A 13,554-nucleotide genomic window follows, 5' to 3' on the forward strand; every position below is an offset into this window, starting at 1 on the left:
GGCAGGCATAGTGCTCCAGTTCTGGAACCCAGAATTCAGAGACAAAAATGAGGGAGGAAGGGAGATAAGATCAGCTGCGGATGTTGATTCCTTTGCCCGAAGTTCATCTCATTACAGCTTATGATGAAATCAAATATGAAACCGTTCTAAATTATCTAGTAGACAGACATTTGATCCCAGTAAAACCAGAACACAGTCAAGTTGATGAAATTCATACAAGTCTTAACTGAAGAGGAGAGTTTCATATAGGACTCTCCCATTAAACATCTCATGCTCCATGTCTTTGGCAAGTTCTGGGCCTTGTGAAATGTGTTGCCAAGATCAATACCCTGTGGACTTGCTTATAGAATCCTCCCATGTACATTTCCTATACATAGTCTGGATGCCCACACAGCTTGATGGAGCAGAATGACCAATTCATCATCTCTGTTTATCTGCAGAGAAAGGGATTTACAGTTAAATTAGAATTAGACTCAAACAGCACTGGTTCTGGTGTTTGGCTTTCTGGAGGCTGTTAATCTGAATTAGTAAAAAGTCTGACTTATAAAATAGCCTTACAGAAGTGCAGTTTTAATCCTGTAAGGTTTATAAAATAACCCTGTGACTGATAAAGTATTGTAGAGAGCAGGACATTCCTAGACTTGCCTTAAGGAGCAGATTGGATTGCACAATGTCTCTTCACATGTTTTCTCATGAAGTCCATAAACAGCCTCACTTAAAATCCCCAATACACATTAGGTTCATAAGGATTATAATCTTTGAGTTGGAAGACACCTTAAATTTTGTGGGTAGTGGGGCCAGTGGTGCAAGCGGTAAAGGAATTTACCAATACAGTTATAGGAAAAGAAAGGAAGATTTATTAAAGTATGAAAATGTGTTGCAAGGTTGCAACATCAGAGAAGGGGCTGTCTGCAAAGAGGCAGGGGCTGGAGGGAAGTTTTATAGGGTTGTGCTGGAGGGGGCTATGTACAGAAGAGGTCATTTTGCCCAAGAAGCAGGGTCATTGTACCCGTGGAATGAGGTCATTGTTTGGGATTAGCCATCTCTCAGAACAACTGTTCATTGTTCTTCCCCACCTGGGCCCTCCCACACCTGGGGCCCCTTCCTCATTGTTGCTTACTTATCAGGACTCCATATTAAAGATCACCCAACCCCACTTCAGACCCACAATAAGGATTCTTCTTCCACATTCTTTATAGCCGCTGGCTATCTGCTCACCTAAAGTGCAGGGTTCACTGGCATGCAAGGTAGTGCGTTCTTTCTGTGGTCAGCTGTAAGTTTTTAAAAGTATTTCCTGATGTTGAGGTAAAATCTTCCTGACTAGATCTCCAACTCATTGGTTTTGTATTTACCATGGAAGTTCAGAACAAGCCCACTCTTTCCCTGCTGCCAGGGCAGACCTGCACATTGTTTGAAAATTTTCAGTATATGTGCCCCTGCCCCCATCCCCAACCCAGAGTCTTATTCAGGCATAATAGTCGGTTTCTTCAACGTGGCCTTTGGCCTCATCATCTTTTCTGCATCTATTCATTAATTATGGTGCTACACATTAATCCCTTTATTGCAGAAGAGTCTGGGTGGTGTAAGCATAGAAAGACTATCACATATAGAGTCTAGCATGCCCGGACTATCTCTTAAAGCCCATCTTTTCCCCCTGGCACTCTCAAGCTTTCCACCAGGGCCAACCCTGTCTGGAGAAGGCATCTTAAACGCCTCCCCAGCGTCTCTCCTACTGGCCTACTCTTTGATCACCTTCCCCAGCTTTGGATTCCCCTGCTAGGGTCACTGACTTGCTAAGCCATCTTCTCTGCCCCCAGTCTGGCCTACGACCATGAAGACCTAACAAATGGGTTTGGGATTAAAATGAAGCTTATTTCTACTTGGTAAAGATGGCTCACTCTGATGAATAAGATAGCAAAATCTGATCTTTGAAAAGGTTGAGCAGTTGGCTTTGAAGTCATTACAAATGTGGGTCCTTTGAGAAGTTTTATTACATTGTAGTGAAGTTACTGAGTATACTTTTAATATTTACAGACTATAGAGTGGATGGTTTAATATAGCAAATGTTAATTATTTTTCGTATCAGACATTATGTTTGTTGTAACCACTAGCATTCTTTTTAAAAGCAGTTTATTGAAATATGAAAGTAAATGATGTGTGAAAAATAACATTAATACAGTCTTAGTGAATGAAGAATATATAAACTGTGCATTAGTTTTTCATCTCCTAGGCAGAATCAAGTATTACATGGGCTAGCTTTACTCATAGCCACTTTAATATACATCTGGAAAATAAATTAGTAATGTATGAAAATAAATGTAGCAGAAGTGGAAATTTAACTAGCTGAACAGCTAACAGATTTCAGTGAAGAACTGAAAGTGACATATTATGATGCTTTGCCAACTTGAAAGTTCCATGGTATATTCCAGACAAGAATGTGGCCTTAGGCCAACTATTCATATATTGATGTTTGTCCTGCTTTTAAAGACAATGTTTCAGTTTTGTACTCACTTTTTGTCCCTGGGAGCAGTCCCAACTGGGCGCAAGGTAGGCCCACAGGAAATGAGGCCCAGACTCAGATGTAGAGCTTACATTCTTTAGCAGACTGGCTGCATCTACAGTCTCCAGCAAGCCCATGAGCAGAAGATGGAGAGTAGAGGCACTGGAAAGGTGCTGGTGAGAGCAGTCTTGCCTCCATTTAAGCAACCGTTATTCCTTTCCACAAATGCTGGTTCTCCATTTCCAACTGTGCAACTTCCCAGAGAAAGCAATTTCTTTTCACTAACACACTGAAGTCCTTCACCCCTAATTTGAGTTCTCATGGTGTCCCCCCTGAATTAAAGTCCACCCTCCTTCTTATCCCCACATCTGTATGTCTAAGTATAAAAAGCTGATGTACTTCTTCTTGTTCTTCCTATACTAATTTTCTCTAAGTGTTCATTGGCAAAATTGACTGTGCGTGGGGTCCCACCTGAGAACGCAGAAACAGATTTAGCTACAAAAATTCTTAGGATACATAATTTCAGGTATCATTTCATTGGGTCTCAGTCAAGGTTGCCCTTATGTTTAAAACAATTTTAATTTCATGTATTTATTTATATCTACTTACAAGTATTGTCAGATTTTCATATATGGTTTCTATTCACATCCATAATTTCTTACAATTCTGAAATTCAACAAGTTCTGAGAACCAATATTTTTTTCTAACCTCGAGACAAACTCATTTGATGATAAAACCTGACCTAAACTGCTGTAAAGATATTTATTTAAAACATTTATGTATTCCTCTTACTGTGAATGTTACTGCAGCAATAGTAACAAGTTTTATTAAGGGGTGCTTATCCAGATCCCATTGAGAATATTATATATGGTATATTCAGCATATTACTTTTTAAAATTAGAAACATCTGAATGCTAAAATACATCTGTTCTCAGAAGGGCTTTAGATAAGAAAGATACATACAAAACACACACACATGCGCGCACACACACACACACACATTTTTCTACTAAATCCATGAAACTTTGATTTAGCTGAGGAATAAGTTGATTTTGGTCGATAAATCATCTGTACTTCATGTGTATCACCTTAATGTGTTTGGTTTTGAGGAAGTAATCCCAGGGATTTTTTGTTTCCTACAGAAGTTGCTAAAAAAAATATCTAGTAAGTGGAACTCTATCCAGAAATATTCCAAAATCAACCTAGAGTCTATTTTAGCTTAGTAATAGCAGGATGACCAGCTTCTTATTAAAATAAATGAGTGCATAAATGTGAAATGATACTAGAAAACAGCCTTTTCACTTGAGAATCACAAATGTGGATACAAATTAGATTTTATCCCTCGATCCACCACCCAGTATTCTCAGTGTTGCAAATGCTCTGTGTTATATTTAAAACTTCACTTGGGAGGAATTGAGGCCAAGTTAGCCTAATCTCTGGATTAGTCTCACTTAGATTTCTGTTCTCTCAATCTTTATTTAGTAACCAAGGTCAAAAACAATTGATTAGATTTAAAGATAACTTTGCCTAAATAGGGTATCATTACTGACACTAAAGAGAGATCTACAAAAGAATACAGAGAAATAAGAGCCCTGTTATATAGGTCTCCTCCCTTTCCCCCTACTGCTGGGGGAAGACACACAGTTCTCAGGAGATACAGTAGTCTCCTTATTTCTTGTACTTTCCCTAATCTCTTGATGTACTTGACAGAGGAATGTACTTGTAGTTCGCATTTACTTAGCAGATAGCAGTTTAAAATGAGCTTTCACTATATGAGAGAAAATGTCTACCTGGGAGATTAAAGGGCCAGTCTTTAAGGACACATGGCACAGGAAGTGGAAAGGCTCTCTGCACTGAGTAGTGACTGATGAGGAGCCCATGCTGGCTTTGAAGGGATCCTGTTCCTTCCCAAGCAGCAACTCAGTATGGCTCCAGCTCAGCGAGAGAGTTGTAATGTTGGAGAAGAGGCTGTAGTGAGGGCATGGGGTGGGGGCATGAACTCGTTTGGGTTCAGGCAATGAATAAATGTCTGTGCTCCTTGAGTTGGGGGCTGGGGAATCCTTGCGGATCCTCTTTGTCACATTTAAACATGGGGCCACAGGACCAGGTGATCTCCAGGACCAGACTGGGCTCTCTTGACTAAGCTGCTGCTTCAGATTTGGGGAATGCGAGGGAGAGAGCAAGTCAAGTTGCTGCTGCATGCAAGGGGCTGTGAAGGCCCAGTAGATGGCAAACAGACAAACAGGCCCTGAGCACCCCCCTCCCCATGAGCTAAACTGATCTCCAAAGAGGGGTTAGGCTGAAGAGACAGAGGGAGATTAGAACCTTCCCCCAAATTTAGAGACCCATTTCTGAGAGAAAGGAAAATTCAGTCCAAAGCGACAATGAGGAAAAAAAAGGTGATGGCATACCCCAGTGTGCCCAGATGCAGCTGAGGCTGGTTTGTTATAGGACACAGAGAGCAAACGATTGGTAAGGAGGAGTATTGATTATCAATAAAGGCAGAGTAGCAAATGGTGTCACTTTCCAAACGCTTTGCTTGGTCAGCTTTACAAACTTAAAATTAATCATTACAGCTGATTGGTCTCTTATGATCACACCTCCTTGTAAGAGTTACAAGGAGGTTATAAAACTTACGGTGGAGGAGGCCTAGGAGTGTGTTGTCACATTCCCTTATTCATACACCCAACAGACAGAAATTGAGGACCAACTCTAGTCACTTTGAGGCTGAGCACCAGGCCCTCAGCAATGAATACGCTCAGCACAACTAGTGTCCTTTGAGGCAGCTGGGGGGCCAGGGTGCTAGGTGCTAGTCTTGGCTCTCCAACTAGCTGGGAGGCAGAGACCAGCTCCACCCTCTTTCTGAACCTCAGTTTCCTCTAATTAAAATTGAACTCACTCCTTCTTGGTAATAGAACTATATACCATATGTTTCACTAAGATCAGAGCCTCTTGATGAACCTGTGGGGTATTGAACAAGGGGGCAACAAAAAATGAAAAATTATCTTACCTGAAAAAAAAGGGACAGTTCAACATCTAAGGCACTACATCTATATCCGCATCCAGAAGGCATGCAAACTTGGCTTAAGGTTTTTATGTTGAGTGAGGGTGGCAAGGTTTTCTGGAAGACAAGGCAGTGTGATGGAAAGCCAAGGAACTTGGATACACATAGGCCTGGTTCTCTTCAAACTTTTCAACTTGGGCCAGTCACTGGACCTCCTAAGCCTCACATTTCCTATCTGTAAAATGGGGATGGTAAACCCCACTCTGCCGGTAATTCATGGATCATAGGCCCTTCTGCTGAACTGGGCTGTTTTCCATCTGATTTGAGAGTAAATGAGGCAATGAATTATGTTGTTTTTCTTTCAGCCCACCCTTGGCCACTCCCCAGCCCCCACCTGCAGTGCAAACCAGTGGGGGTTCTGGCAGCTCCAGTGAATCGGAGAGCAGCTCTGAGTCAGATTCAGACACTGAAAGTAGCACCACTGACAGCGAATCTAATGAGGCACCTCGTGTGGCCACTCCAGAGGTGAGTAAAGGTGCCAGAGCCCTAACCATGATCTGCCTGTCCTGGAGGCAGCACCCTCAACACACACACACACACACACACACACACACACACACACTCACACTTTCAGCACAATAATTAATTCAGCACAATAACCACTTCAGAAAAGTATCCAGATGTTTAACAGCATTCTTAAAAAACATATATTCACATAGTCCTAACATGCATACATGTTTTGCTGTGTGACTGATTTGCTGTGTGACTGATTTGCTGTGTGACTCACTTAGCTACTCTTAGCATAGTAAAACTAGCATAGTAATGAATAGACTAGCAGCTTGTCTTCTGAGAGAACCAATGAAGCCAGTCAAGATCCAATTCTGGCCTTGGGGACACTAACCCTTACTCTAGATTAAAGTGATTAAAGTGTGAATTGCCACTTGGCAAGTAAGACCCAAGAAGTATGGCTTTCCTTAAAGGTAAAATGATTATTTAAATGTTATATGTTCTTTATTTTAATATGCATCCTTCAAGTGTGTTTGATAATAATTCACCAAGACATTTAACACAGCTCCATGAAATACGAAAATAATAATTTTGAAATAAAAGAATTTGCTTCACATCCACTCTGAGTCCAGGATAGCTACTCAATTTCCCTGAGCCTGCATTTGGTTACAGCAAGTAAATTCCACCCTCAACCCCCGGATCTCCATACACTTGTTTTTCAATAATCAGAAAAGAAAAATAGGAGACAATAATGAATTACTGCTATTAATAATAGAAATACCTGTTGAACATGGACCATGCGTGTGTCAGGTACTGTGCTGAGCTCTTGACTTGCATTGTCTCATATCATCCTCATGACAACCTTACAGAGTACTTATTATTATCTTTGTTTTATAGATGAGAGAATAAAGTTCTAGGAGGTTAAAAAGAACTTTCCCAAGATCTCACAGATAGACAGTGGTAGAGCCAGGACTGAAAACCCCAGTCTATGTGTATCCAGAGCTGATGTTCTCAACCCGAGAACTCTGCTGCCCACAATGGCAGCCGATACAACTTCCACAACCCTTGCCTGCCATTGTCTTGTGCAGGTTGCTATCACAACTACTCAAGTGTTTTTAATTCTGTCACCCTCTATTGGCTGGTACCATAAGCCTCAGCTGATGGCTTTCAAAAGAAGAGCTCTTGTAATAAAAATGATGACTCTTTTTTCAGCTGGCAGAACTCAGAGTTAGGAATCAAGGACCCGAATAGTACACATCATTGCCATGGTTTAGTGGATGCTAATGTCTGCATGCATGTCCCTATAAATTGGTTATTGCCCATACACCAAAGAAAGCTCAGTGGTTTCTATTTTTTGGAAGTAAACTCTTTTTGTCCTTCAGTAAAAATACAAAAGGCCTAATCTGTTTGCAGGGAATGACAGCATCACATAGAAGGCACTGGCACTTTGGCAGCTGGAAAGCGTTTCCTTTTGAATTATACCTGAGGTGCGCTTATGTTCCTTTCAGGATCGGAGACTATTACCTCTGCCTCCTGGTGAGAGGTTGACTGATGATTCCCATAAAGGATTTTGGAAATAGGTTTCCCTCATTGGCATCCCTGCCAACTGACTAGAACATCTCTCTGTGAATAATTCTTTTCTTTCTGGCCAAAGTAGAGAATATTTTCAGAGAAGGAGTAGAAATGAGTTTAAATAACTAGACTGCAGCTGGTTTGTATCTGGCTATTTAGGTCATTTGAATATTATGGATAGTGGGTGTGTGCAGGTGTGTGTGTATGAGTGTGTGTATTTGTATATGTGTGAACAGTCACTTGACATCCAAGGCTTTTAGTAGTAGTCTCTGTACTGAGGGTTCTCTTGAAGCCTTCCCAAGTGTAAAAATCATTCTTGCTGCTGTTTCTCAATCTGCAGCCTGAACCACCCTCAACCAACAAGTGGCAACTGGATAAATGGCTTAACAAAGTGACATCCCAGAACAAGTCTTTTATTTGTAGCCAAAATGAAACACCCATGGAGACTATTTCTCTGCCTCCTCCAATCATCCAACCAATGGAAGTCCAGATGAAAGTGAAGACGAATGCCAGTCAGGTCCCAGCTGAACCCAAAGAAAGGCCTCTCCTCAGCCTCATTAGGGAGAAAGTCCGTCCACGGCCCACTCAGAAAATTCCAGAAACAAAGGCTTTGAAGCATAAGTTGTCAACAACTAGTGAGACAGTGGCTCAAAGGACAATTGGGAAAAAACAGCCCAAAAAGGTTGAGAAGAACACCAGCATTGACGAGTTTACCTGGCCCAAACCAAACATTACCAGCAGCACTCCCAAAGAAAAAGAAAGCGTGGAGCTTCCTGACCCACCAAGAGGCCGCAGCAAAGCCACTGCCCACAAACCAGCCCCTAGGAAAGAACCAAGACCTAACATGCCCTTGGCTACCGAGAAGAAGAAGTACCGAGGGCCTGGCAAGATTGTGCCAAAGTCTCGGGAATTCATTGAAACAGATTCATCTACATCTGACTCCAACACAGATCAGGAAGAGACCCTGCAAATCAAAGTCCTGCCTCCGTGCATTATTTCTGGAGGTAATACTGCCAAATCCAAGGAAATCTGTGGTGCCAGTCTGACCCTCAGCACCTTAATGAGTAGCAGTGGCAGCAACAACAACTTATCCATCAGTAATGAAGAGCCAACATTTTCACCCATTCCTGTCATGCAAACTGAAATGCTGTCCCCTCTGCGAGATCATGAGAACCTGAAAAACCTCTGGGTGAAGATTGACCTTGACTTACTCTCTAGAGTACCTGGCCACAACTCACTCCATGCAGCACCTGCCAAGCCAGACCACAAGGAGACTGCCACAAAACCCAAGCGTCAGACAGCTGTCACAGCTGTGGAGAAACCAGCCCCTAAGGGCAAGCGTAAGCACAAGGTAAGCGGTCCAAAGTGGCCTGCCAAGTGCTTGTGAGCAGTGTCTGTTTGTTGTCTAACTTGATCTTGAGCCTCATTTTCAAGGAAGCCAATGGCAATGCATTGCAGATTTTGGTAAAGGTGATGATGCTTTCTGTGGGAAATGCAGTATTTGACATGACTAGAGAGGAAAAACTAGGAATGATCTGTAGCCAGTGGCAAGAGTGTCCATTATGGCATATGAGGACTTAGGATGCATAGGAAAGAAAAATACGCAAGTGCCCTCAATGTCCAAATGCATCTTCTGGGGCTTCTTCATTTCTCTGGACAAACATTAGCATCTCCACAGCCTAGTTATACTCTGAGCCTCCTGGGTCCTACAACCACATGTTCTGCCCAGCCTGCTGGGATCACTGACCTATGTGGTAGGCTTGACTTGGGAAAATCTTACCTGCAGGAGGTTAGAGCTGAATTCCAAGGCTATAAAGTATACTCATAAGGTGAAATCCAGAGTAGCCCTTTTCATTTGAACAACGTCTAGAGAAATGGTTTGGTATCCAATACGCTCATTCTGTTGTATCTCCACATCTCAGGGTAGGATTTTTTAAGAGTGATGTTATCTCATGATGATATTCAGGTAATCTTATTTCTGTCCCAGTGCTGTCACAGTGGCTAGAAAGGAGGTTGGTTCTCAGTCCTTTCTTCATTTATTCTGTCCCTTTCCAGGAAAGACTTAAGATTCCTCATTGAGCTGCAGCCCCCACTGTGGCCAGGCCATCCTACTGACTAGGATGCTGCAAGAATGATTGCAGTCATCATTCAGATTGACTTTACAAGTTCCAAAACAGAGGGTATTCTCTCTGAGTTGCATACCAACATACCTAATGAGAGTACAGTTTGAGCATCCCAAATCTGAAAATCCAAAATCCAAAATGCTCCAAATCTGAAACATTTTGAGCACTGACATGACACTCAGGAAAAATAAATGTTCATTGGAGCATTTTCAGATTTTGGATTTTTGAATTTGAGATGCTCAACTGGTAAGTTTAATGCAAATATTCCAAAATTCAAAAATATTCAAAATCTGAAACACTTCTGGTCCCAACTATTCTGGATAATGGCTACTCAACCTATATTCCAAAATAGGGACCAAGAAGTCAAAGATCTTTGCCCTACCACTGATTCTCCACACTTAGTGATGATGACAGTATAACCACAGCTGACAATGTACCTTCAAAACAGCACATGCAAAAGTCCAAAGGTGTGCTTTGAATGTGGTTCATTTCCTTGCATGGTGCTCATTGTGTAAGCAGTCTTTACATGTCAGCCATGATCCCCATGCTGCTTGGACAGGATTTATGTTACATTCAAGTTACAATATTAGTTTCCAAACTACTCATTTGTGGGGGCATTGTTGATGGGAGAAGTGTCCAAAATTTAATAGATTCTCTTTACTTTTGTCGTGAGATTCTCATGCCAGTCAGTCTTTACACAGAGGTTCAGATCACACAGTTCCACTCTCCCAAATGCCAACTTCTTGGTAGGACTAGGCTAGGCAAGTTGATTGCTTTTCTGTCTGATCAAAGGTGCACATTTAACTCTCCTACCTAATCTAGAAGTTAAAATAAAAGCGAACTATGTATCTTGCTCATGTTTTTAGTGTATAAAATATGGTTGTCTGAATGGTGCCATGCATTTCAAGCTCTGTGTATTTTTTCCTTGTCAAAGCCAACAGAAGTTGCAGAGAAGATCCCTGAGAAGAAGCAGCGCCTGGAGGAGGCCACAACTATCTGCTTGCTCCCCCCTTGCATCTCACCAGCCCCACCCCACAAGCCTCCCAACACTAGAGAGTGAGTTTGCCCTGTCTCTATATGATGGCTTGGTATGATTGTTCAGACTCCTAAGAAATCCTGATTGAACCTGTTTGGGGGATCCTACCCCAGAATACTTTAAGGTAAAAAACAGGAGTCTCTCAGTCAAGGCCTGACAGCTGTCCCTGGCCACTGGTCTAACAAGGGTGTGATGAGGGGTAGAACATAGGCTGCCAGAATTGGGGTGACTCCATGAGCTTTTAGCAACATTTCTTTACTGTAATTCAGATTTATCACTAAAATTAGTCAAAATGAACTTTTAGCACTCAGTGAAGGGTAAAAGGAAGTAAATAAATTAACAAGAAGCGTCAAGAGAAGCCCTATCACTTTCACCAGATCACTTGCTTCTACCCAACGTTCAGTTCTGATGGTGATTAGCCAATTTCCCTGGAAAAGCAACTTTTTGATCTTGACAGAATGAGGCAGCTGCTTCCTCTTTGATGTCATTACTTAACATTGATATGAATCTTGAGGACCAGTAGCTATGTCCGGAATTCCACAGAAGCCAAGGGAATGAAAACATAAAATGCCGGCTTTTCCTGACACAGAGCCGTCCCAGGACGAGGGCCACTCCCAGACAGCTCATCTCTCTGGCCTCCCCAAACATGTCATTCCAAGGATCTGGCACCCCTTTTTCCTTCTCTCTCTGTGTGGAAGGTTCCAGAGTCCATCAGGAGGCCTCCTGGCACCTCCTCACTCAAACAGCTTGAGTCTTCTCCAGAGAAGTCCTGCCTTCTGTTTCTGCCAAGCATTGTGACCAAGTTATTTCTGTCTTATAAATATCACTTAACTAACAATCATGTCAGCTACTTGAACCATTCTGTCTGAGTAATTATTGCCATAAATTCATTCAACGTTAGAGATTACTTCCATCAAAGCCCAGTTTTGGAGCTTATTAGCAGCCCAGAGCAGAGAGGCAATCTGGCTAACTGCTGCTAACAATTGATTTCACAGATTACAGTTTAACATCAGTGATATGGCATCAATCTGCTACAGATAAGATGTCGGAAATAAGTTATCAGCTTACATTTGTCTGCATCTTTGTTGTTTTGAGATGAAAGGAAAGAAAAGATCAATTACCACTAGATCTGGTTTAACTAATAAGGAGATTTGGGTCCTGGGCTGCTCTTTCCCTGAGGATCAGTAGTTATTGGTGAGGTGCGTCTGTATTCTCTGATATAACTTTGCTCTGAAACATCCCTTCACATACATACTTGAAGTTCTCAGAACTAGAGACCCTTCCAGTGGAGCAACCTGACCCCTTCACCTCAGGGTAGACCAGGCAGGTGAGGAGACATGCTCCCCTGATGGTCAGGCATGGTCATTCCAGAGCCCTCCTCCACTGTTTGCAAGGAAGAAGTACTAAAATGGCATAGCTGTGGTGGCACTGCTTCCTCAGTTTCCAGGGTTGGACCAATTTGGGCCATCCAGCCTTGCCACAACCTTCAGTCCCCACTGCTACATTCTCTAGGTGACCCAGTGGCCTGTCACTTTCCCCATCTTATAAAAGAGAGATGACCAAGTATTACATAAAGATCTAGTCATTTGAGTTGGTTCTTACCAAATGTCATGCTCAGGGTTGGGGTCCAGCCCCAGCTGAGGTCTGAGGCGAGTGTGTGGATGTGGGGCAGGGAGCTGGAAGAACACTCAAAGAGACAGCAGGTAAATGAGACATAGCTTTATTCAGCAGCTCCTTCACAGGGTGAGTGTTACATTTATACATTACACAAACAATAGTGGCTGAGAGCCAGGTGGTGAGCTTCTCTATGTTACGTCTTCATGGCTATGATTATATGAGACGTGGGACTGTGTGCTTGTGCCCCAATCCACTGAGTCATCTAGGCTGTTTACTTCAGCCTATGCCTGCTGCCCTATGCCTGCTTGACTGTAGCACAGCCATGTTCCTTACACCAAATGGTGTCTTTAATCCACTATCTTTACAATGTCTCTGCTTTTCTAGTAGGTAGGAAAGCAGTGTTTCCCTTGTAGCATTTATTGTTCAGAAAGAGCCTCAATCAGTTTCTTATGCCCATCAAACAGATGAGTTTTCTCTGGAAAACTTTCTGGAGTTGAGGAAGAATAAAGCAATGACTGACCTCTTAGCGGTCTCCTCCTGGGAATCCTCTCCTCAAGCTTTGCTCCTTTGTGCCTTATTAACCTTTCAAACAAAATGGGAGACAACATTCACTTTTCTAAATGACTATTCTAAACCTAACAAAGATTCCACACCAGACTATGACAGCTATAGTTCTCCATACTTCAACAGAAGGACTCTCCTGGACCTCCCCTTCTGTTTTAGAGCTGGTACCTTCAGCAGACCCTCTAAGAATTGAGTGCAGGTGGTGATGCTCTTCTTTTCTCTACTGTTCTCCTCTGGCCTATTGGAAGAGGTACCCAAAGACGTAAAAGCTGTTTTTGTAATTGGAAGTCGTAACAATGACTGAGTGGTCTCTAGAAAATGCTCTCTGGGTGTCTTTCACCAAAGAAGTCTTTAAAGACCCCATGGTTCCAGATCATGACCAGGCAGATGTAAAAGGGCCAGGTCACGGGTGCTCACTGTACAGAATGCAATGAATTCCCACTGGTTGGTTTAGTGGCAGACAGGCAGGCATTGCATGACTGTAGTTGCCAATGGCAAAGTAACTGCCTCTCAGAAGTAGCTCTTTCCCTTGCAGCCCCCAGTTTCTTCTCAGGCAGCTCAAGTAGTGGGGGAGTAGTTACAGCTAATGAGCCACCATTCACCTCCTGTAGATGCCACAGCCATGCTTGAC

The 13,554-nt window shown here is 42.5% G+C and overlaps 1 protein-coding gene across 4 annotated transcripts in view; it reads left to right on the plus strand.

The window, feature by feature from the left end:
* AFF2 (ALF transcription elongation factor 2) overlaps positions 1-13,554 on the plus strand; it is a 498,347-nt gene that overhangs the window by 452,595 nt on the left and 32,198 nt on the right. For all 4 annotated transcript variants that reach the window (XM_050775184.1, XM_050775181.1, XM_050775182.1 and 1 more), the window contains 3 exons: positions 5,870-6,029; positions 7,924-8,934; positions 10,641-10,762. In XM_050775184.1, the coding sequence (XP_050631141.1) occupies positions 5,870-6,029; positions 7,924-8,934; positions 10,641-10,762 (1,293 nt within the window). The remainder of the gene's footprint in view (positions 1-5,869; positions 6,030-7,923; positions 8,935-10,640; positions 10,763-13,554) is intronic.

Source organism: Macaca thibetana, chromosome X (assembly GCF_024542745.1).
Source record: "Macaca thibetana thibetana isolate TM-01 chromosome X, ASM2454274v1, whole genome shotgun sequence".
Classification (NCBI taxonomy): Eukaryota; Metazoa; Chordata; class Mammalia; order Primates; family Cercopithecidae; genus Macaca; species Macaca thibetana.